Consider the following 24,167-nt stretch of genomic DNA (forward strand, 5'->3'; position numbering starts at 1 on the left):
TATGCCTATCCATACCATAACTCCACCGCCAGCATGGGGCACTGTTCAAAAAGTTGACATCAGCAAACTGCTCACCCTTGCGACACCATACACGCTGTCTACCATCTGCCCGGTACAGTTGAAAACAGGATTCACCCGTGAAGAGCCCACTTCTTCAGAGCAACAGTGGCCATCGAAAGTTAGCATTTGCCAACTGAAGACGGTTACAACGCCGAACTGCAGTCAGGTCAAGACCCTGGTAAGGATGACAAGCACACAGATGAGCTTCCCTGTGACGGTTTCTGACAATTTGGGCAGAAATTCTTTGGTTGTGCAAACCCCAGTTTCATCAGCTGTCTCAGACGATCCCGCAGGCGAATTAACCGGATGTGGAGGTCCTGGGTTGGCATGGTTACATGTGGTCTGTGGTTACGAGGCCGGGTGAACGTACAGCCAAATCTCTAAAAGGAAGTTGGAGGTGGCTTATGGTAGAGAAATTAACATTCATTATCTGGCAACAACTCAGGTGGATATTCCTGCAGACAGTATGCCAAGTGCACGCTTCCTCAAAACACTAAACATTGCTGTGATGACAGTGCTTCTACATTTTGTTACGGCAAACGGGGTACTACATCAGCCATTGCCGTAACACATAAGGGGGCCGGGTTTCATGCAGGCTATTCAGTCTAACAGAAGCACAACATGTGTTAGAAGCTTGTCCCATGTTTAGTGGCCCTCTGGTACTCTGCGTTCTATGATGTTCATGGGGTATATCACTCTGTCCACAAGGGGGCACCTCTCCCCATGGGTGGCTCATTACTGGGATTCATTACTGATTCCTGCCTGTAGTTCACTAGTCCCTATGACGTGTCTTGTGATACAGGTTATGGGCTCTGTAGGCGATTGGTGGTGGGTAGCGTAGTCGAGGGAACAAGCAAGGTTGGACACGACCATGCTATTATCCAACACACAGTTTGTGGTTCATATGAATCCCAAAATGAGTGGTCTTTCTCCAGGTCAGCGCTTTTCATTCCTGAGAATTAGATTCAATTACGAATCACCCGTCTTACCACAAAAGGGGTCTGTTTTTCAGAGCTGTCTGTCCCATTCCCAGCTAGGTTACAAGGTGCTTTGTCGCCAGTAACCATGACTGGTCGGTAGGGTAACCTCCATGATAAAACATTTTCCCTGGGTCTATTTTTTTTTTATTGCATGCGGCCAGCCCTGGGTGACAGCCGGTTACCAGAACGCATCTTACTGCCTAAACCGAGTGAGGCTTGTTGTGACAATAGTACCCCCAGGTGGCACTGCCAATCAGTGTACGTCACTGATCGCCGGAGTCCTTGTACCCAGAGTGGGCCGGTCTTTAGGCAAACCTTGACATAACACAGTTTTTCTTCAACCCCAAGTGTTTACGGGTGTCCCTCATGGGAGTTCGATGAAAAGTGTCCCTTCCCCACATTCAGACACACGGTTATCAAGACTGGTGGAAATGGAAGAAGAACCAAATCTCTCAAAGTCTCCAACGTGGCGTCCCGCCCCTTTCATATGTTACTTCACGGAACGCTTGACGTCTGCTTCGACCAATGGTGCGCATGCGTAGTGTCGCCTTGGATCATGCAAACAGTGACATCAGGGCACAAGCTACAGTTTGTTGTGCATCCCCCCATGCTTCTGCAGCATCATCACGTCGACTGTTCCCGAGACCTCAGCTCAGGTTGAGGGAGGAAATATCCTCCAGTCTCCAGAAGCAGGCAAGACCCAGGACGGCTAGTACAGACAGAATTTTCTAGTTCCGGAAAGGGATGGGACTTTGCGTCCCATTCTAGACCTACGTGCCCTCAGCAAGCACCTCAGTCTACAAACTCCGAATGCTCACGAGCCGCCGGCTAATACAGCCGATTGGCTGGTGGCAAGCAGCATTACACACATCCATGCTACTGTCCCATATTCAGTCTCTAGGCTTCATAAGAAACCAGAAAAAGACAGTGCGTTTCGCTAGTACCTACGCCTATTGGGGATGATGGCTTCTGTGATGGAAGTCGTTCCCTTGGGCTATTGTTGATGCGGCCCTTCCATCGCTGAGTGCTAGCAGCCTAAGCCGGTCACTTCTGGTGTCCGTCAGGCCTACGGCCCATGACCTAATGGTGGGACCCTCTGATATTGTCAGGGGGCTCCCATGGGTTGAGTTGTATCCCGCAAGGTGATCACAACAGATCCCCCGAGCGTGAAAAACCCGGAAGCGTTGCAGTTCTTGACACACTCGAACCAGCGCGCATGGCACCTACTACCATACACCATTCAAAGGCAATTAAATCTTGTCTTGACCATTCACCCTCAATGGCAAACACAATCCAAGTCTCAAGGCTTAAAAATCCTCACCTTCATCTACACACTGATTGAAGTGGATTTAACAGGTCACATCAATAAGGGATCATAGCTTTCACCTGGATTCACCTGGTCAGTCTATGTAATGTAAAGAGTGTCTATTATACAGGTTAGGGCTGGACGATATGGGCAACAACAAAAAAATCTAAATTGCGAATAAAAAATTATTGGTGATTTGATTTGCGATATGGGTCAAACACTTGTAATCATAGAAATAGAATGATTTAGATTAATTAATAAGAAAAGTGAAAAGCAGCATCATTCTTTTTTGGAACAATCCTGTTGACTGCATTTGACAGAACAGAACAGCATACAAACATATAGTGAATATAACAGGGAGGAAGAGGAACTGCATTGCTTGGGTGACAGTAGCCTCAAGAGGACGGAGAAAGAGATGCCCACACTAAACTATAAAAATGGATGTTTCAAAATCTTGCATGCAATATGCATCACTGCGATATGGATATTGCACAAGTCAATATTGTGATTTTGATGTGAATTCGATGAATTGTGCGGCCCTAAAACAAGTATATACACATTACTATAAAAACGAGCAGGTTTCTGTTTCAAGGCTATTACAACCTGTTGCAATGACTTAGTAAAGCATCTACACTACCGTTCAAAAGTGTGGGGTCACTTAGAAATGTCCTTGTTTTTGAAAGAAAAGCAAATTTTTTGGCAATTAAAATAACATCAAATTGATCAGAAATACAGTGTAGACATTGTTAATGTTGTAAATGACTATTGTAGCTGGAAACGGCTGATTTTTAATGGAATATCTACATAGCCGTACAGAGGCCCATTATCAGCAACCATCACTCCTGTGTTCCAATGGCACATTGTGTTAGCTAATCCAAGTTTATCATTTTAAAAAGGCTAATTGATCATTAGAAAACCCTTTTGCAATTATGTCAGCACAGTTGAAAATTGTTGTGCTGATTAAAGCATTAAACTAGTTCAGTATCTGGAGTATCAGCATTTGCGGTTCGATTACAGGCTCAAAATGACGAGAAACAAATAACTTTCTTCCGAAACTCGTCAGTCTATTCTTGTTCTGAGAAATTAAGGCTATTCCATGCGAGAAATTGCCAAGAACCGGAAGATCTTGTACAACGCTGTGTACTACTCTCTTCACAGAACAGCGCAAACTAACTCTAACCACAATAGAAAGAGGAGTGGGAGGCCCCACTCCATGATCAATTAGCCTTTTAAAATGATAAACTTGGATTAGCTAACACAATGTGCCATTGGAACACAGGAGTGATGGTTGCTGATAATAGGCCTCTGTACACCTATGTAGATATTCCATGAAATAAATAAAAAATATATTTTTTTAAATCAGCCGTTTCCAGCTACAATAGTTATTTACAACGTCTACACTGTATTTCTGTTCAATTTGATGTTATTTTCATTTTCAAAAACAAGGACATTGCTAAGTGACCCCAAACTTTTGAACGTTGTGTATCTCAAGGATAAACTCCAGTCTTCAGAGCAATTTCATTACAGATCATTTTGAGTAAATAAGACGAGGCCTGCAGGAAAAAGGGCAGACCGGTCATATTTGGATGGACTGAAGTGATTAAGACTGCAACCGCTAACAGCTAACAGCCAGAGACCAAACCGTCAATTCAGGACTGGAATGCTAAATTACCCCAGTTTGTGTGAAGACTGGCATTCCAGGAAGTGAATGACTCATTGCCCCTGGACAAGGAGCTCTTTCACCTCCAATGGTCTGTGTTAGGCCTCCTAGCTAGGTCACACCCAAAGGCTTAAGACAATACAAACAATAGAGGACAGGTAGCAAGCAACGCTGAAAGAAATGTAGTTATAAAAAGGCCCTTTCACTTGGCTCCTGTCCGTCGGGACATACTGTATTACACTATATGGTTGAGCTCCTTTCAGAAAATGATCATTTATTTCACATTTCCGCCAACGGTTAGGACTAAACTTTGGAGGCACTGTTGATGTGCCTGAAGCTCCTAACCAACTTGCAGACAGCTGACACATTCTCTAGCACGGTGGTGTCAAACATACAGCCCTCTGTGGTTTGAGTAAATAAAACCAAAATACTCTTTTTTCTTTTTTTTTTCAAATCACAGAAATGAAAGCTAGACAGTCAGGGAGCACCGAAAATTCCAAAAATGACAGAGGACGATTTTTCAGTGCGGCCCCCTGGAACTCGTTGAAGACCGAATGCGGCCCCCGGGGCAAAATGAGTTTGACACCCCTGCTATAGCGGAATACTCCAATCATGGCCTCCAGTATTCACACTCTTCAGTGGCAAGTACATATCACAGCTTGAGATAAGGTGGTACATGGGGGAACATTGGGATCAGGTATCCCACCGCTGACACCGATAACACAGGCTCGCCATATGGATGGATGTTATGGATAAGCGCACTTCAGTGAGAAGCATGGTACTGATAAGCCATGGTGGGGTCAATGGAATGTCCCTTCTAAACCTTATTTCCTTTCTGGTGCTTATCATATTTCCTCTGTTTCATTACTGTGCCTCAAACTGACACCATGTTGGGATAAAAAAAAAAATGTTTTAACAGGCCATGGCTGCTAATACAGAGTTTTCGCCCCTGCCCCTCTGGAAATATTTCTCAAAGCTACGGATCTGGTCTTCCCTGTAGCTCAGTTGGTAGAGCATGGTGTTTGCAATGCCAGCATGGTGTGTGCAACGCCAGGGTTGTGGGTTCGATTCCCATGGGGGGCCAGTACAAAAAAAATAAAAATACATGAAATGTATGCATTCACTACTGTAAGTCGCTCTGGATAAGAGCGTCTGCTAAATGACTAAAATGTAAATGGAATCTGGATCACGTTCTGCTCAGGTGTAATTTTACGCACATGTATTTTTCTACGTAGCTGCTACTCACACACCACCTCCCTTCATGTTTCTCTCTTTACTCAGCATTTTTTGAACCATTTGATGTAGCCCGTCTCTGCCTCATATTTCTGAACTGAAATACAAAATCTGCGGCGATGTGATATGCTGCCGAGATAGCTGCATGCAACTACCCACTTGAGTTTGAGACAGACTAAACTAAAGCGCAGGCTATCCAACACTATTCACTGCAATAATTGTAGGTCTGTATCTCCAAGATGACGATGAACCCTATTCAATTAGGATATTACTTTATATGGACAATCAACCTATGTGAATACCCTGGTAACACATAGTCAAAAAACTTGTCTAGCCTATGTCGATGGGATGAAAAAAGCAAATGAGCCATAAAAGCAAATAATGGGAAAACATTGAAAGTCGTAACACTTTGGCAGGAAAGGGGAGTGTCGTTTTAGTTAATGATATTAGGCCTACTTGTTATCTCTCCCAGACTTTCACAGTCATTAAATATTAGGTCTGAAGGCCACTGACAAATAAGGCAACGGTTGCATCTTCTGATTTCACTGTCACATTACTCAGCTGTGTGCTAAAGACCACCTAATGCGCAAGCTTTTACTCTTCGTACACTGGAGTCGTGTCCTGTAATTAAGTTTTAAATACTCATGCTAGAAGCAGTGCTTAGATAAACGGATTATGTAGGACAGATCTCATTATATCCTACTCATTTGTAAGGCATATATCTCCTTATGTTTAAGCAGAAAACCAACCTTGAGCAAACTGAGATAAAATTACAAACCTGAGATTTGAGCCCACTAGAGCCATTTATCCTACTATACTTTAAGGCCACTCCCTGTTCCTGACAACTCAAGGTGATTGTAACAAGGTGACTGGGTTTGATGTTGTAAAATTATTAGGCCTCATCTAATTATGGTTTCCATAGGCAGGCCACGATTCCAGTAGTAATAAATTATATTGTTTTGTGAAGTACAATATTTCCATTGTGCACTGATACAGTATGCGGCGCAGTACACCCACTGCCAGTTGTGCCGTCCGCCTCTCAGGTTGTTTACTGTAGATAACGGCCTCTTAAACCTTCTGAAAGAGTGCCTTGATCTTTTAGTGAACCATTTGTGGTAGAAACAAAATCTAAAAACAGGAGACTCACAGGACTCCAAATATAAACTCTTGAAAAGAAACAAACAGCGCTCGACTTACAGGGCTGCCCGCTGACCAGGGGAGGTTTTGGAAATCCTCCATGCCAGTCAATCTACATCAGTAGGCCAGTGAAAAGAAAATATATATATAGTGCTAGGTCAAGGGGTCTGAATCGTTTCCAAATGCACTGTATGTGCACACACAACACACACACACTACCAGTCAAAAGTTTGGACACACCTACTCATTGAAGGGTTTTTCTTCATTTTTTACTATTTTCTACATTGTGGAATAATAGTGAAGACAAAAACTATGAAAAAAAACACATATAGAATCATGTAGTAACCAAAAAAAAGTGAAGAATCTCAAAACATAAAATATATTTGGATTTCTTGAACAAAGTAGCCACCCTTGCCTTGATGACAGCTTTGCACACTCAACCAGCTTCATGAGGATGTCACTTGGAATGCATTTCAATTAACAGGTGTGCCTTGTTAAAAGTTAATTTGTGGAATTTCTTTCCTTCTTAATGAGTTTGAGCCAATCAGTTGTGTTGTGACGAGGTAGGGGTGGTATACAGAAGATAGCCCTGTTTGATAAAATACCAAGTCCATATTATGGCAAGAACAGCTCAAATAAGCAAAGAGAAATGACAGTCCATCATTACGTTAAGACAAAGTTTAGTCAACAGAAAATGTAAAGAACTTTGAAAGTTTTAAGTGAAGTCGCAAAAAACATGATGAAACTGGCCTCATGAGGACCACCACAGGAAAGGAAGACCGAGTTGCCTCTGCTGCAGAGGATAAATTCTTTAGAGTTACCACTCAGATTTCAGCCCAAATAAATGCTTCAGAGTTCACGTATCAGACATCTCAACATCAACTGTTCAGAGGAGACTGCGTGAATCAGGCCTTTATGGTCAAATTGCTTCAAAGAAACCACTACTAAAAAGGACACTAAGAAGAGACTTGCTTGGGCCAAGAAACACGAGCAATGGACATTAGAGAGGTGGAAATTTGTCCTTTGGTCTGATGAGTCCAGATTTGAGATTTTTTTGTCTTTGTGAGACGCGGTGTGGGTGAACGGATGACGGTGTGGGATGAGGTGGACCGCAGAGTGAAGGAAAAGCAGCCAACAAGTGCTCAGCATATGTGGGAACTCCTTCAAGACTGTTGGAAAAGCATTCCTCATGAAGCTGGTTGAGAGAATGCCAAGAGTGTGCCAAGCTATCACCAAGGCAAAGGGTGGCTACTTTGAAGAATCTCAAATATATTTTGACTTGTTTAACACTTTTTTGGTTACTATATGATTCCATGTGTTATTTCATAGTTCACTATTACTCTACAATGTAGAAAATAGTAAAAAATAAAAATAAAAAATAAATAAAAAAAACTGAATGAGTAGGTGTGTCCAAACCTTTGACTGGTACTTTAAAAGTATTCAGAACCTTAGCTATGAGACTCGAAATTGAGCTAAAGGCCATCCTGTTTCCTTTGATCATCCTTGAGATGTTTCTACAACTTGATTGGAGTCCACCTGTGGTAAATTCAGTTGACTGGACATGATTTGGAAAGGAACACACCAGTCTATGTAAGGGCCCACAGTTGACAGTGCATCGCAGAGCATAAATCTAGCCATGAGGTTGAACGAATTGTCCGTAGAGCTCCGAGACAGGATTGTGTCGAGACACAGATCCGGGGAAGGGTACCAAGAAATGGAAGAAGTTTGGAACCACCAAGACTCTTCCTAGAACTGGCCGCACGGCCAAACTGCGCAATCGGGGGAGAAGGGCCTTGGTCAGGGAGGTGACCAAGAACCCGATGGTCACTGACAGAGCTCAAGAGTGTCTCTGTGGAGATGGGAGAACCTTCCAGAAGGACTACCGTCTCTGCATCACTCCATCAATCAGGCCTTTATGGAAGTGGTCAGACGGAAGCCACGCCTCAGTAAATGGCAAACTACAAGCAGGCTGTCGTGTCAAGAGGCACCTAAAGGACTCTCAGACATGAGAAACAAGATTATATGGTCTGAAGAAACCATTTTTGAACTCTTTGGCCTAAATGCCAACGTCACATCTGGAGGAAACCTGGCACCATCCCTACGGTGAAGCATGGTGGCGGCAGCATCGTGCTGTGGGGATGTTTTTCAGCAGCAGGGACTGGGAGATTAGTCAGGATTGACCTGCTCCAGAGTGCTCAGGACCTCAGACTTGAGATTCCAGGTGATTGTTCACACCCTCTTAAGCCTTAGCCCCACCCATCTCTTTAAGGGTTGATCTGTGCATTCTGTACTAACTTGTCAGCTACTTCCAGACATATATATATAATTTTTTTTAAAGAAAGAGAGAGAGAGAAAGAGAGAGAAAGAGAAAGAGAGAACAGCTCACTGAACATTACTCGCCCTAGCAGAGCTGGTTAGGCTGTTACTGTATGTTATCCAGAGCGTTGGTGACTGCAACTGTGCAGTCAGATTGTCCGTTCGTAAATTCAGAGCGTTTCGCGTTCAGAGTGCACACTGGACGCTCTGGCCAATAAGAAAGTTGTTCCGAAAGCTCTGACCTCACAATGACAGTCAAGCACCCAAGAAAACTGGCTAACATTGGCTAGCTACTTCCAGACACATAATGAGAGAACGCCCCACTATGACCATTTTACTCCCCCTAGCAGAGCTGGTTAGGCAGTTTTCATGTTATCCAAAGCGTTGGTGACTGTAACAGTGTGTAATTCAGTTGTTGCCAGCAGCTTTGTTGCCGACATTGGCACACTAAGAGGAGTCTTTTGTTAAGAAATGTAGCTAGATAGCTAGCTAGGTAAACTGTGAATCCCAACACAAGACATAACGTTAGTTAGCGAGCCAGCCAGCTAACGTTCGCTAGCTAGCAAACAGTACACTAACTTGAAATGAAAATACTTTGACAAAATTAGTGGAGTCTTTTGTTGAGACAACAATGGACATTAACCTGTTAGGGCTAGGGGGCAGTATTGACACGGCTGGATAAAAAACATACCCGATTTAATCTGGTTACCACTCCTACCCAGTAACTAGAATATGCATATACTTATTACATATGGATAGAAAATACCCTACATTTTCTAAAACTGTTTGAATGGTGTCTGTGAGTATAACAGAACTCAAATGGCAGGTCAAAACCTGAGAGATTCCTTTACAGGAAGTGGCCTGTCTGACCATTTCTTGAACTTCTTCTCCATCTCTATCATTTACTAAGGATCTCTGCTCTAACGTGACACTTCCCACGTCGTCCATAGGCGCTCAGAGCCCGGGAAAAAACAGAATGTCGTCATTCCAGCCCCAGGCTGAAACACATTATCGCCTTTCTCAAGTGGCCGATCAAGGGACACTGGGCTTATGCTCGTGACCCGACCGCCCCGCCTTTGGGATTTTTTTCCTCTGTTTGCGAAAAGGAGATTCCCTGTCGGAATATTATCGCTTTTCTACGAGAAAAATGTCGTAAAAATTGATTTTAAACAGCGGTTGACATGCTTCGAAAGTACGGTAATGGAATATTTAGAATTTTATTGTCACGAATTGCGCCATGCGCGCGACACTTCTTTACTATTTCGGATAGTGTCTGGAACGCACGAACAAAACGCCGCTATTCGGATATAACGATGGATTATTTTGGACCAAACCAACATTTGTTATTGAAGTAGCAGTCCTGGGTGTGCATTCTGACGAAGACAACAAAAGGTAATCAAACTTTTATAATAGTAAATATGATTATGGTGAGTGCTAAACTTGCAGGGTGTCTAAATAGCGAGCCCGTGATGCGTGGGCTATGTACTTAGAATATTGCAAAATGTGCTTTCACCAAAAAGCTATTTTAAAATTGGACATATCGAGTGCATAGAGGAGGTCTGTATCTATAATTCTTAAAATAATTGTTATGCTTTTTGTGAACGTTTATCGTGAGTAATTTAGTAAAATGTTAGCGAATTCCCGGAAGTTTGCGGGGGTATGCTAGTTCTGAAACGTCACATGCTAATGTAAAAAGCTGGTTTTTGATATAAATATGAACTTGATTGAACAAAACATGCATGTATTGTATAACATAATGTCCTAGGGTTGTCATCTGATGAAGATCATCAAAGGTGAGTGCTGCATTTAGCTGTCTTCTGGGTTTTGGTGACATTATATGCTGGCTTGAAAAATGGGTGTCTGATTATTTCTGGCTTGGTACTCTGCTGACATAATCTAATGTTTTGCTTTCGTTGTAAAGCCTTTTTGAAATCGGACAGTGTGGTTAGATTAACGAGAGTCTTGTCTTTAAATGGCTGTAAAATAGTCATATGTTTGAGAAATTGAAGTAATAGGATTTTTAAGGTTTTGAAAATCGCGCCACTGGCTGCCAGTGGCTGTTACGTAGGTGGGACGAATTCGTCCCGCCGGTCCCATAGAGGTTAATCACAACTCTTGACGTTACTACCCTGTATTAATCTGCAGGTAGCTAACCAACCAGGTTCTATGGCTATAAACTAGTCAAGCAAATGTGTCTGAGATACAAAGAATAAGATCATACCCATAACGTTAGCTAGCGAGCCAGCCAGCTAACGATAGCTAGCTAACAGTACACTTGAACTTGACATTAGGTTTATGCAGTTTTACTACACAATACATTTTTTTAAAAAGCAGCGTTTGACAGGATTACCTAGAAATACTGACCAACTCCAATAGACAGACGCGTGCTATATGGCAGACCAATCCAAACTCATCTCTAGGCATGTCCAGCCCACTCATTATCTCAGCCAATCATCATGGCAAGTGGGAAGGTTGCTCTCATTTTCTGTGGCTAAACCAACTAGGCTCATAATTTAACCATTTTTTGTATTTACAGACAGCATACAAGTTTAATATTAAAGGCACATGAAAGTTAACATGTTTGAGAAGGCATTTCTGCCCAGAACATGTATTTTGATATTTAAAAAATGTTTACATTCAAACAGCTCTCCTGTGAAGTCATGACTTGCGACATTTGCCTAGTTTCCTGAATCGGGTGACAATTAGTTTTGCAGCGACGCTCCCCATCCAACCTGATAGAGCTTGAGAGGATCTATAGAGAAGAATGGGATTAACTCCCCAAATACAAGAAGACTAGAGGCTGTAATCGCTGCCAAAAGGTGCTTCAACAAAGTACTGAGTAAAGGGTCTGAATACTTATGTAAAAGTGATATTTCAGATTTTATTTTTAATACATTTGCAAAAATGTCCAAACCTGTTTTTGCTTTGTCATTATGGGGTATTGTGTGTAGATGGAAGATGGTAAAAACATTTTTTATCCATTTTAGAATAAGGTCGTAACGTAACAAAATGTGGAAAAGGTCAACGGGTCTGAATACTTTCCAAATGCACTGTATATCTATATACAGTCAGTATGGATTGAAGAGAGGGAATCTGTTTTGTTTTTTCAATCAAGACAAATTCTAGAAGCTGTTAGTTTGTTATGTAGATTATTTACCACACACACGCGCCACACAAATAGCCTAGCTTGAGCAAAATATAATCTGTCAGGCAGCAACAACATGCAGCTCTCAAACAACTGGTTCTCGCATGGAGTAGCCAACAGTGCCTTCGGAAAGTGTTCACATTCATTTTCCACATTTTGTTGTGTTACAGCCCGAATTTAAAATGGATTCAATTAAGATTGTCACTGGCCTACACACAATACCCCATAATGTCAAAGTGGAATTATGTTTGACATTTTTACAAATGAATTAAAAAAATGAAAAGCTGAAATGTCTTGAGTCTGTAAGTATTCAGCCCCTTTGTTATGGCAAGCCTAAATAAGTTCAGGAGAGTAAACATTTGCTTAACAAGTCACATAATAAGTTGCATGGACTCACTCTGTGTGCAACAATAGTGTTTAACATTATTTTTGTATGACTACCTCATCTCTGTATCCTACACGTACAATTATCTGTAAGATCCCTCAGTGGAGCAGTGAATTTCAAACAAATTCAACCACAAAGACCAGGGAGGTTTTCCAATGCCTCGCGAAGAAGGGCACCTATTGGTAGATGATTAAAAAAAGAAAGACATTGAATATCCCTTTGAGCATGGTGACTATATTAATTACAATTTGGATGGTGTATCAAGACACCTAGTCACAACAAAGATACAGGTGTCCTTCCTAACTCAGTTTCCGGGGAGGAAGGAAACTGCTCAGGGATTTGACAATGAGGCCAATGATGACATAAAAACAGTTACAGAGTTAATGGCTATGATAGGAGAAAACTGAGGATGGATCAACAACATTGTAATTGCTCCACAATACTAACCTAAATGACAAGATGAAAAGAAGGAAGCCTGAACAGAATAAAAATATTCCAAAACATGCATCCTGTTTGCAATAAGGCACAAAAGTAAAACTTCAAAAAAAATGTGGCAAAGAAATGCACTTTATCTCCTGAATACAAAGCATTATGTTTAGGCAAATCCAGGACAACACATCACTGAGTATCTACTGTTCATATTTTCAAGTATGGTGGTGGCTGCATCATGTTATACGAAGCTTGTCATCGGCAAGAACTAGGTCATTTTTTAAGATAAAAATAAAACGGAGTTAAGCACTGGCAAAATTCTAGAGGAAAATATGGTTCAGTCTGTGTTCCACCAGACACTGGGAGACAAATTCACCTTTCAGCAGGACAATAACCAAAAACACAAGGCCAAATCTACACTGGAGTTGCTTACCAAGAAAACATTGAATGTTCCTGAGTGGCCTAGTTACATATTTTTTATTTCCCCTTTATTTAACCAGGTAGGCTAGTTGAGAATAAGTTCTCATTTACAACTGCGACCTGGCCAAGATAAAGCACAGCAGTTTGACACATACAGCAACACAGAGTTACACATGGAATAAACAAACATACAGTCGTGGCCAAAAGTTGAGAATGACACAATATTACATTTTCACAAGTCTGCTGCCTCAGTTTTTATGATGGCAATTTGCATATACTCCAGAATGTTATGAAGAGTGATCAGATGAATTGCAATTAATTGCCAAGTCCCTCTTTGCCATGCAAATGAACTGAATCCCCCCCAAAAAACATTTCCACTGCATTTCAGCCCTGCCACAAAAGGACCCGCTGACATCATGTCAGTGATTCTCTCGTTAACACAGGTGTGAGTGTTGACCAGGACAAGGCTGGAGATCACTCTGTCATGCTGATTGAGTTCGAATAACAGACTGTAAGCTTCAAAAGTAGGGTGGTGCTTGGAACCATTGTTCTTCCTCTGTCAATCATGGTTACCTGCAAGGAAACACGTGCCATCATCATTGCTTTGCACAAAAAGGGCTTCACAGGCAAGGATACTGCTGCCAGTAAGATTGCACCTAAATCAACCATTTATCAGATCATCAAGAACTTGAAGGAGAGCGGTTCAATTGTTGTGAAGAAGGCTTCAGGGCGCCCAAGAAAGTCCAGCAAGCGCCAGGACCGTCTCCTAAAGTTGATTCAGCTGCGGGATCGGGGCACCACCAGTACAGAGCTTGCTCAGGAATGGCAGCAGGCAGGTGTGAGCGCATCTGCACGCACAGTGAGGCGAAGACTTTTGGAGGAAGGGCAGCAAAGAAGCCACTTCTCTCCAGGAAAAACATCAGGGACAAACTGATATTCTGCAAAAGGTACAGGGATTGGACTGCTGAGGACTAGGGTAAAGTCATTTCCTCTGATGAATCCCCTTTCCGATTGTTTGGGGCATCCGGAAAAAAAGATTGTCCGGAGAAGACATGGTGAGCGCTACCATCAGTCCTGTGTCATGCCAACAGTAAAGCATCCTGAGACCATTCAAGTGTGGGGTTGCTTCTCAGCCAAGGGAGTGGGCTCACTCACAATTTTGCCTAAGAACACAGCATGAACAAAGAATGGTGCAAACACATCCTCCGAGAGCAACTTCTCCCAACCATCCAGGAACAGTTTGGTGACAAACAATGCCTTTTCCAGCATGATGGAGCACCTTGCCATAAGGAAAAAGTGATAACTAAATGGCTCGGGGAACAAAACATCAATATTTTGGGTCCATGGCCAGGAAACTCCCCAGACCTTAATCCCATTGAGAACTTGTGGTCAATCCTCAACAGGCGGGTGGACAAACAAAAACCCACAAATTCTGACAAACTCCAAGCATTGATTATGCAAGAATGGGCTGCCATCAGTCAGGATGTGGCCCAGAAGTTAATTGACAGCATGCCAGGGCGGATTGCAGAGGTCTTGAAAAAGAAGGGTCAACACTGCAAATATTGACTCTTTGCATCAACTTCATGTAATTGTCAATAAAAGCCTTTGACACTTATAAAATGCTTGTAATTATACTTCAGTATTCCAAGGTAACATCTGACAAAAATATATAAAGACACTGAGGCAGCAGACTTTGTGAAAATTAATATTTGTGTCATTCTCAAAACTTTTGGCCACGACTGTACAGTCAATAATACAGTAGAAAAATAATTAATAAATAGGCCTGGTGGCAAAGTAATTACAATATAGCAATTAAACACTGGAATGGTAGATGTGCAGAAGACGAATGTACAAGTAGAGATACTGGGGTGCAAAGGAGCAAGATAAATAAATAAATACAGTATGGGGATGAGGTAGTTGGATGGGCTATGTACAGGTGCAGTGATCTGTGAGCTGCTCTGACAGCTGGTGCTTAAAGCTAGTGAGGGAGATATGAGTCTCCAGCTTCAGTGATTTTTGCAGTTCGTTCCAGTCATTGGCAGCAGAGAACTGGAAGGAAAGGCAGCCAAAGGAGGAATTGGCTTTGGGGGTGACCAGTGAGATATACCTACTGGAGCGGGTGCTGCAGGTGGGTGCTGCTATGGTGACCAGTGAGCTGAGATAAGGCGGGGATTTACCTATCAGAGACTTGTAGATGACCTGGAGCCAGTGGGTTTGGCGATGAGTATGAAGCGAGGGCCAGCCAACGAGAGCGTACAGGTCGCAGTGGTGGGTAGTATATGCGGCTTTGGTGACAAAACGGATGACACTGTGATAGACTGCATCCAATTTGTTGAGTAGAGTATTGGAAGCTATTTTATAAATGACATCGCCGAAGTCGAGGATTGGTAGGATGGTCAGTTTTACGAGGGTATGTTTGGCAGCATGAGTGAAGGATGCTTTGTTGCGAAATAGGAAGCCGATTCTAGATTTAATTTTGGATTGGAGATGCTTAATGTGAGTCTGGAAGGAGAGTTTAGAGTCTAGCCAGACACCTAGGTATTTGTACTCAGGTGACTTAAAAATCAGCTTGAAAATCCATAGCAAGACTTGAAAATGGCTGTTTAGCAATGATCAACAACCAACTAGACAGAGCTTGAAGAATTTTTTTAAGAATAAATGTGCAAATATTGTACAATCCAGGTGTGCAAAGCTCTTTCTTAGAGACTTACCCAGAAAGACCCAAAGCTGTAATCGCTGCCAAAGGTGATTCTAACGTGTATTGACTCAGGGGTGTGAATACTTATGTAAAGGAGATATATTTCTGTATTTCATTTTCAATAAAATTAGCAGATTTCAAAAAACATGTTTTCACTTTGCCATTATGGGGTATTGTACGTAGACAAGGGGTATAAATATTTTCTGAAGGCACAGATTAGCTAGATAGATTTTTTGAAAGACCTTGAAAGTGGTCGCCTGATGTAGTTGAAGCATTGTTGTGGACTTACAACATCCAATATTATCCTTGGGAAACTCGCCCTCTATGTACGTGGCCTCAATGTGAGCTTAGTATGGCCTGTGTATCAATAATGAATAGAGCCTGAAACATTCCTCTGCTACTCTTGCTGCAGTTGTTCCTCTGACAGTTGGTGCTGAGCCACAGGAGAAGCTGAATAATGAATAATAGGACAATACAAAAATAGAAAACAACCCTGTGCCATGACTTGCATGAGATGGGGAAAGGAGAGATATTTGGGGGGGTTTATCAATGGAACATTTGACTAGGGCCTATTATTTTTCAAAATTAATTGTCTAATCAACAACGGTGTCCTTGGTTTTATTTATTGCAGTACAATTGTCTATGCAAATGTATTTACACAGTAGCATCAGCATGTCATTGTGTGATGTGAATGGATATATTAAGTCAAAAGGTGCATTGAAGGGCCTACTATGCAATCTTGTGCATTGTGAGTGAGTGTTGTAAGAGTGAGCAAAGTGGAAAAGAGCACAGCACAGACTCTCTCCATCTATTTTTCTTCCATTTCCATTCAAGCTCCTCTGTTCCAGGTGGCAGTTGGTTCACCCCAGACAAATATTGGCCACAGATTAGACCAACGGCCCACAATGTGGGTGAGTAGGACTTGGGCTCTCAGGAGAATAGAACAGGGCACTGCAACATTCCATTTTAGTTTGAATTGCCATGTTTGCATTACAAATGGGAGGTGTGACAAACTTGAGTCGCCAGGCATATATCAGAGGTAATTGTACCTGCCTGGTCACCAGTTGCCTAAAAACACTGTAGGAGTAGATCTAACAGAGCTGCAAAGCAATGTAGGCCTACCAATGTAATCTAGTCTTCAGCCTAACTCTTCAGATATAGGCCTAATCATATCAACACTACTGTATGTAAAATGTTAACAACCTACATTCCTGGCTTTGATTAGCCTATCCTCTCTTTATTAGTGTTGTATACTACTACCACCATGACCCTTCGGAGAAGCAGGGTTCTACCTAGCGTATCAATCGTCTAGTAGTTGAACTGAACGCCAAACTACATGTGCTTTGATGCATTACACATTAAAATTAAAATGTTGTTAATAGCTTGTTAACACACATTCCCTCTGTTAATGGTTAGACAGCGTTTACAAGAGACCGAGATCTAGGTCAAGTCCAATACATGTCTTCCAATGTACAGTACAGACTGCTGAGGTAAAAGCATAGGTTAGTCCTGAATGTGGGCCACAACGCATGTGAACAATGTTTGTATTGAAGACTTGAATGTTAAGTGTAGCTAGGTCAATACATTGTTATCAGTCAATATGGTCTGTACTCTTTAGACCTAAATCAGTGTTGGCACACTTGCTACAACATTTAATAATCAGAGGATCTCTCCCTTACTACACTCTCTGCTACAACAATCAAATGTATCCCAAGGTTATATTGACATATAGGAAGAGCTATTGCTTAGGGGAATAAGGGATATTGATTTTAGGGCCTTCTTCTTAAAATGAAGGAAGTCTAGTATTGGAGAAAATGACCAGAGCAAGCAAAGCCAGTCTGACAGGGCAGCAAAATAACATTAGAAATAGATAATGGATGCAGCTTTAAGCTTAAAACAGAACACAGGCAGGATGCTGGGGCTGAGCAGCGCAGCTGTCAAGCCAGATTATAAACACAGGGGTTTCAGCATAATCAGAAGCTGAAGGTCACTGCTGTTCCTGTTTGTTTCGCTCACGCTCACTCAATCTTTCACATCTGCCCCTCTCCTCCTTTCCTTGCTCTCCTACATACTCCCTTTTACCTATTTCCTGCTGTCTTTCTTTCTCCCACTTCCATCACCACCCTCCCTCTTTCCTCTCCATATTCTTTCTCCCTCTCGACCTTCACCTTGTCTCATCCTCACTCCCTCCAAACCACTGCACCCAGCTGCCTGGCGCTCTCCCCATCTTCCCCCAGGACATGGGCCTCCCCCTGAGTAAGTGAGACAGTCCCTCTCTGGCCTGGCCACAGGCTGACACACACCCAGGCTCATTATTATGTTGCGGAGAAATAGCAGGCTGCTGGCTCTTAGCAAATGGCAGTAGGGGACGCAGCAGGGAACACTGCAGGGGCATGAGGAGAGCACACTGCACACAGGAAGAGGAGAAGAAGAGAGAGGGAGGGAGTGGTAAACGAGGTTGTGAGAGAGGGGAGAGAAGAAAAGAGAAGGGTCATGATAAGAATGAGGGAGCGGAGATGGGACGAGCACTGCAAGAAGAGCAATAAACAAGTAAAGGAGGTGAGAAGTAGCAGTGCGAGATGAAATGATTGCAGTAAAGAGAAAGACAGGGAGCGGCGAGGGGACCACAACCAGTGACAAGGAAAAGGGAAGAGGACATCCTGTGTCAACAAAACAGCTTTTAATAAGAACCGTGTGGTCAAAGATGTCCCCTTGATGAGACCTTGCAACGATTTCAGTCTAGCCTATGCCCAAAAGTGCAACCAAAACAATGTGCTTAGTCATGCATCACATCATTGTGTCAAGGAGCACTGATTGCACCTTCCACTTCAAAACATTACCTAAGTGTATGCTCATCATTCCCAGGAAGATCACTTACTATGCAGAATACAGGAAAACAAGTCCAACCAATACAAGAGTCACCTAAACCTGTCACAATGAGTGTCCCCTAGCTTGTTGAGTCAGTTTATCTGTGACATCTTTATACAGAGTACAAGGTAATGTCACATTATGGACTACCACGCCATAATCACCTATTGACTTTAGTCTGCCCAGTCAATGTGTAGTACTTTCCCATCTCACATGGCATAATCCCTGCTAGGGAACAAACCGTGTTTTCTTAGAACTTTAACATTTGATTGGGGTTCAAAGGGTATGAAATCTGAGTATCAGGAAAGACATCATTCCTCTTGATAATGCTGAATTGAAATTGCAATCAATGGCATTCTTCGAACACCTAGATTGCCTGCTCACCTCAGTGAAATGGTAAGAGAAACATGGGTGCTTTACTTTTTCTCTGTATAGGCTATGAGAATAAAACTCAAGCTGAACCTCAAACCAAATAAACCAGACTAACAGTGCAACTCACCTAATTTCATTAAAGAGGCCAGCAGCACCCATAAAGAGATCTCGAAAGGCACCTGTATGTGATGGTAATCTAGAGACAGGACAGGGAAGGCCTTTTTTGAGTAGGTGTAGTTAGTATGGTCGTGGCTGCCTGCTATCCCTCTGTGGTCGTCGAGGTGGTTGTGTCCTCCTCCAGTGTTGTCCTGAGCGCTGATGTCCGGTGAGCTGGCAGCTCCAAGCGTCAGTACGGTGCCCTCCAGAAATATCATTATCACCAGAAGTAGGAGTCCCCGCTCCAGAAAACTTTTGGAGCCAGTGAGTGAGTGGAAAGCTACGCGAACAGACATGTTTAAATTCGTTTTTATAACTTAAATAATTTAGGGGGGGAAAAAGTGAGCTGGAAATCGTGTAAAGTGTGCGTGTAATGAACACACTTTCCTCACTAGCAACTGGTTTTCCAAAGGACCCACAAAATATCCATGTTCGACAATTGGCTGGCTAGCTAGGCAACTTTAGTTAGCTATTTGAGATGGATGCAGCAGTTCCAGGTACTGTAGCAAGCTGGCTAACACCATTCGTGAAAGCAGGACACGTTGAAGGTACACGAACTAGCTATCCTACCGGACATGGAGAGCTCAAGACACGGCTACAGTGTTATGTTAGTTAGCTAGTTACATATCCTCTCCTAAATAGCACATTTTTTAATTGAAAACTTGGTCCGAATTGTTGTTTTAGATACTGAGAACGTAGGTTAACCTCTTCCGTGAAAGATGTCATTGCTCACCGCCGACCGGTAAAAAGACGCTGCTCATACAATTCCTTTTCCACAAGAAGATAAATATCCTCAATAATGTCAGCGGTTACAGCTGATCGAAGTCCAATATTGACCTTGAATTAAACGTTTTTAGAACTGTCACGCTGCATTTGTGGGGGATCCGAGATATATGAACTCCATGCCATGCACCGGGTGTATGCGCCGTACCCTGTCCCGACAGAACAAGACCTTCTTTGAACTCAGTCAGTGTGAGGATGTGTGGCTCCAACAATGACTTCTGATGTTATCACTCCGCCAATGTACTACTGTAACGTGACGTTAAGCGAGATAAATACAACCTTCAAAGCGCACACCCTTTTGCGGAGTGAGCCCTTTTTTTATTTTCTACAACAGTGACATCTATTGGAGAGGAGGTGCGCGAGAGGACGTGGGAAATGTATCTTAAATGTTCATATATGGAAAAACCATAGATTTATTTGTTCCTTTTTGCTAAGTTCCTGTTCAATAGTCTGTCTAGGCCCAGTGGGTAGTCGCACGCTTCACATTCTGTCTCAGAAGACTTGAGGGCGTGCACTGCTATGGCTGGTCTACCTGGATTGCAGGGCAGAACGAAGCTACAGTATGGCTAGCCTAGTATCTGTCATCTGTTGGAATTGATTGCACCATAAACTCCATGTCCATAAGTCTTCGTTGTAGGCTAATTCAAAATGTACCTCTAGGGTGAGAATATATTGTTGTAAATGCATTGATTGAAAAGATATCCAACTGGAATCTTCTCTTTAAAATTATCTTCAATTCAATATCCAAATTGTGTAATGGAAATGGGTGTGTTTTTGTCAGTCCAGCCAAAAACATTTCACCATCCCTTCAATATCAAATGGGTGTTATGGAAACGTGTGTGTTTTTTTGCGAGTACAGCCAAAACATTTTGTCATCAATTTCGTAATTACAATTTCGTAATGCCTTGGGTGGTGACAACATGTCACGAATAGCATACTGTACACAACCTATTGTTGCTTGTTTACTTTGACCTTTAGGCAAGTCTGTCGTTGTGTTTAGTGTCTCCCAGTAACGCTTTAACCCCCACAGCTTGCCAAATACATTAGTACCACACCACTGAAGGTGTCTGGCTTGTAATTACTGTGGTGGGAAATGGTATGGTCATTGAGAGCTGTTTGCTTCTTAAAAAAAAATGAAATGCTCATAACAATTAGTGCAATAACATATATGAGAATGAGTAGATTGGCTGCTGCTGCTGATTATCATTTTGGGTGTCATAAAATATTTAAAGGAGGTGAAGGTTGTTGAAAAAGTGCTCTTTATATGAAGCATTTGGAAGCACACAATGACCATTCATGCAATGTTAACATTCTTATTAATTTACAGTATTGTATATTGTACTGTAAAAGTTGTAATTAATCAAAGGGGATTAGGTAGTTTAGCCTCTGTCTGACCTGCCAGCACCTGTATGCAATTTACCAGAGATAATAGCTACATGAATAAGTTATGATGAATACCAATCAAATGCCTGTGTTGCTGCACTTCATGCCCCTGGGGCTTGGGCACACACGTTGGCATGGGGAACCAAGTGTCCCTGTATGCACCCTTGCACTCATGGGGAACCAAGTGTCCCTGCATGCACCCTTGCACTCGGTTCCTGCAATGCCATAAAAGATTGAAGTGCAGCACGATAGTAAGACACACATACACACACAGAGGTTTTTGCATAATAGATTTTTCTAATTTGCTTGAGATAAAGCGTATGATAAAAGTCAGGCAATACACACATTTTAAGGCCAGGACAAAGTTAATTGAAAATGATTTCCCCATCCAAAATCTATTTGTCTGGAAATGAACAGTTTTATAAATGGCCCAGCTTACTTTTATGGGTTGTTCCATTCGATTTCAATCACTGTTCAACTACACCCCTTTTGATTTGAACGAAACGTTCTATACATTTTTTCCAAAGGTAGAAGTATTCAGAAAGTAACTTTTTGGACCTGAATGCCAAAACATTTAGGAGATAGAGGTCCTCGAATTTGACCCATTTTGCATACCCCATCCTACTGTAAGACATCCATGTCTTCATCTCTGGAAAAGATAAACGATTGAGTTTGTTATTATATTTCAAAGTTTATGAACAGAGATGTCAAACTATTTGATCATTTCCGGAAGAATGTTTTAAAATATATTTTCTATTCGATTGTTTATCATTTGCGTTTTTAGATATTTTACATTAAATGACAGTCCTGTTTGTAAGCTTGATATTAAACTCAACCATTTATATTTTCCAGTGATGAAGACATATATGTCTCATGGTAGGGTGGGGTACAGTATGTAAAATGGGTAAACTTTGAGCACCTCCATCTCCTAAATGTTTTAGCATTCAGGTCCAAAATGTAACTTTCTGACCACTTCATCATGGGCAAATATGTATGGAAAGGTTCATTAAAATCAAAAAGTGAATGAAATCAAATGGAACGACCCTTATGCAACGCGCTTCAGTCATGGCATGATGCTCTCATTTGCATAGTTTGGAAAGTTCATTAAGTTTGCCCTCATTTCAATCATGGAGAGCGAAGCCAACATTTTGGCAAGTGTGGTCTATATTTGGACACATAAATGTGTACATTTATTCTTTCCTCTCTATTGTGGCTAAGGTCATGATGCCAGTGTTTGCTTCAAGGACTGAAATTGCTACAACATGACTCCAAACAATTTCAGGAAATAAAAAGAGACATGTCGTTGTGGTCCGTGGATATGAACCAAATTACCCAGGACGCTTAAGTTAAATACATGTTTGGTTTATCTTGTGTGTTTTTTTCAGCTTGGTTAGTGCAAATATGTACAGCATGTGTTTTAAAGGGCACAGAAACCCAAAGGTCTCAGGACTCAATTCTGAAATCTAATGTGCATTGGAACCAAGATAACCCCAAGAAAAATAGGATTGTATGATGTCTGTTCGGAAGAAATGTTGTTCCTTTGAGCCTTGTTTTACATCCCTAACCCAATAAACAACATTTTGTCACAAACATCTCATGATTCATTTAGAACTCCAAAATTGCAAAACAAACTTCACTAAAAGAAAGCATTCCCTTCCCTTTTCAGGTTACCAAAACCAAAGAACTCATGGCTTTGTATTAAAGAGGTGCCATTATACTTGAACCCAATTTATAATAGAATGGAATAATATTAAGGAGTCATAGTTTTTGGGTTGTCACTTTAGCCAGTTTAGCAGAACCCTTTTTGGGGTCATATGATAGCTTTGAAGTGTCTATTTTCTGCCTGTCTCTTCATTGAGTAAACAGGTCATCATATCTTCTCCACCAACCACATAGTTTTTGGGTTGTCACTTTAGCCAGTTTAGCAGAACCCTTTTTGGGGTCATATAATAGCTTTGAAGTGTCTATTTTCTGCCTGTCTCTTCATAGAGTAAACAGGTCATCATATCTTCTCCTCCAACCACATAATGTGGAATAAAACAAGCCAATTACACCCAGGCAGCAATTCAACCTGCAGATGGGGACTGGGTGTGATTTCCAGCATGTTTCAATGGAAGAAAAACAGGTTGGACAGACCATATGATTCAGACCCATAGACTTAGATAGACATCGTATCATTGTATCTGACCCATTATGGTGTCTGTGAGAGGATGGGCAGCATCATTGAGGCCCTCTCCATTTTGAAGTAGTCCGTTTTCTTCTACTACTACTTCTATGAGTTAGCAAACAAACTGAAAGGGTGCAAACTGCCACCTGGAGTGTGTTGTTTGAACAAAGCCAAGGTTGGCGATTAACTGCCACCCGCAGTTAAGGAATTTGCTCACGAGTATAATTAATTGTCTGATCCCTCCTGGTGACCTAGATGGAATTATGTGATCCCTCCTTAACCCATAGGAAATCCCACTCAGTTGACTACTTCAAAATGGGGAAATTCCTCAATGGCGCTGCCGCAGATTGATATAAAGTTTAGTAGTCGACTTTGTTCTAAGGGAAGAAAGAATCTGATTGGTTTAGGGGGCAGAACAATTCGATTGGTTTCTATATATTGGTCAGAACTTGGTAATATCAGGACGTATGGTGGGACATAAACCTTACAACTTTAATGACAAATTTCTCTGAACGGGAAAAAAACATCACCAAATTCACTGGGAATACATTACATACTGTAGGATGAAGAAACAATACGCAGAGATGCAGCTCCACACTACTTGTCAGACATAGAGAACTGATACTATATACTCGTTGTTGGGGTGGGATTGACGTGGGGTGTGGGGGG

At 41.9% G+C, this 24,167-nt stretch overlaps 1 protein-coding gene across 2 annotated transcripts in view; it reads right to left on the reverse strand.

Annotated features, from left to right (window-relative positions):
- The window catches only part of LOC106605147 (sodium/hydrogen exchanger 1), a 49,866-nt gene extending 29,323 nt beyond the window's left edge, over positions 1 to 20,543 (reverse strand). The window contains exon 1 of one of the 2 annotated variants that reach the window (XM_014200499.2): positions 19,137 to 20,541. In XM_014200499.2, the coding sequence (XP_014055974.1) occupies positions 19,137 to 19,461 (325 nt within the window). In that variant the 5' untranslated portion in view covers positions 19,462 to 20,541. Of the gene's footprint in view, positions 1 to 19,136 lie in introns of both variants that reach the window. The other variant, XM_014200500.2, reaches the window with a different exon arrangement.
- Positions 20,544 to 24,167: the final 3,624 nt, after the last annotated feature.

The sequence above is a fragment of the Salmo salar genome, chromosome ssa05 (genome assembly GCF_905237065.1).
Source record: "Salmo salar chromosome ssa05, Ssal_v3.1, whole genome shotgun sequence".
Taxonomy (NCBI): domain Eukaryota; kingdom Metazoa; phylum Chordata; class Actinopteri; order Salmoniformes; family Salmonidae; genus Salmo; species Salmo salar.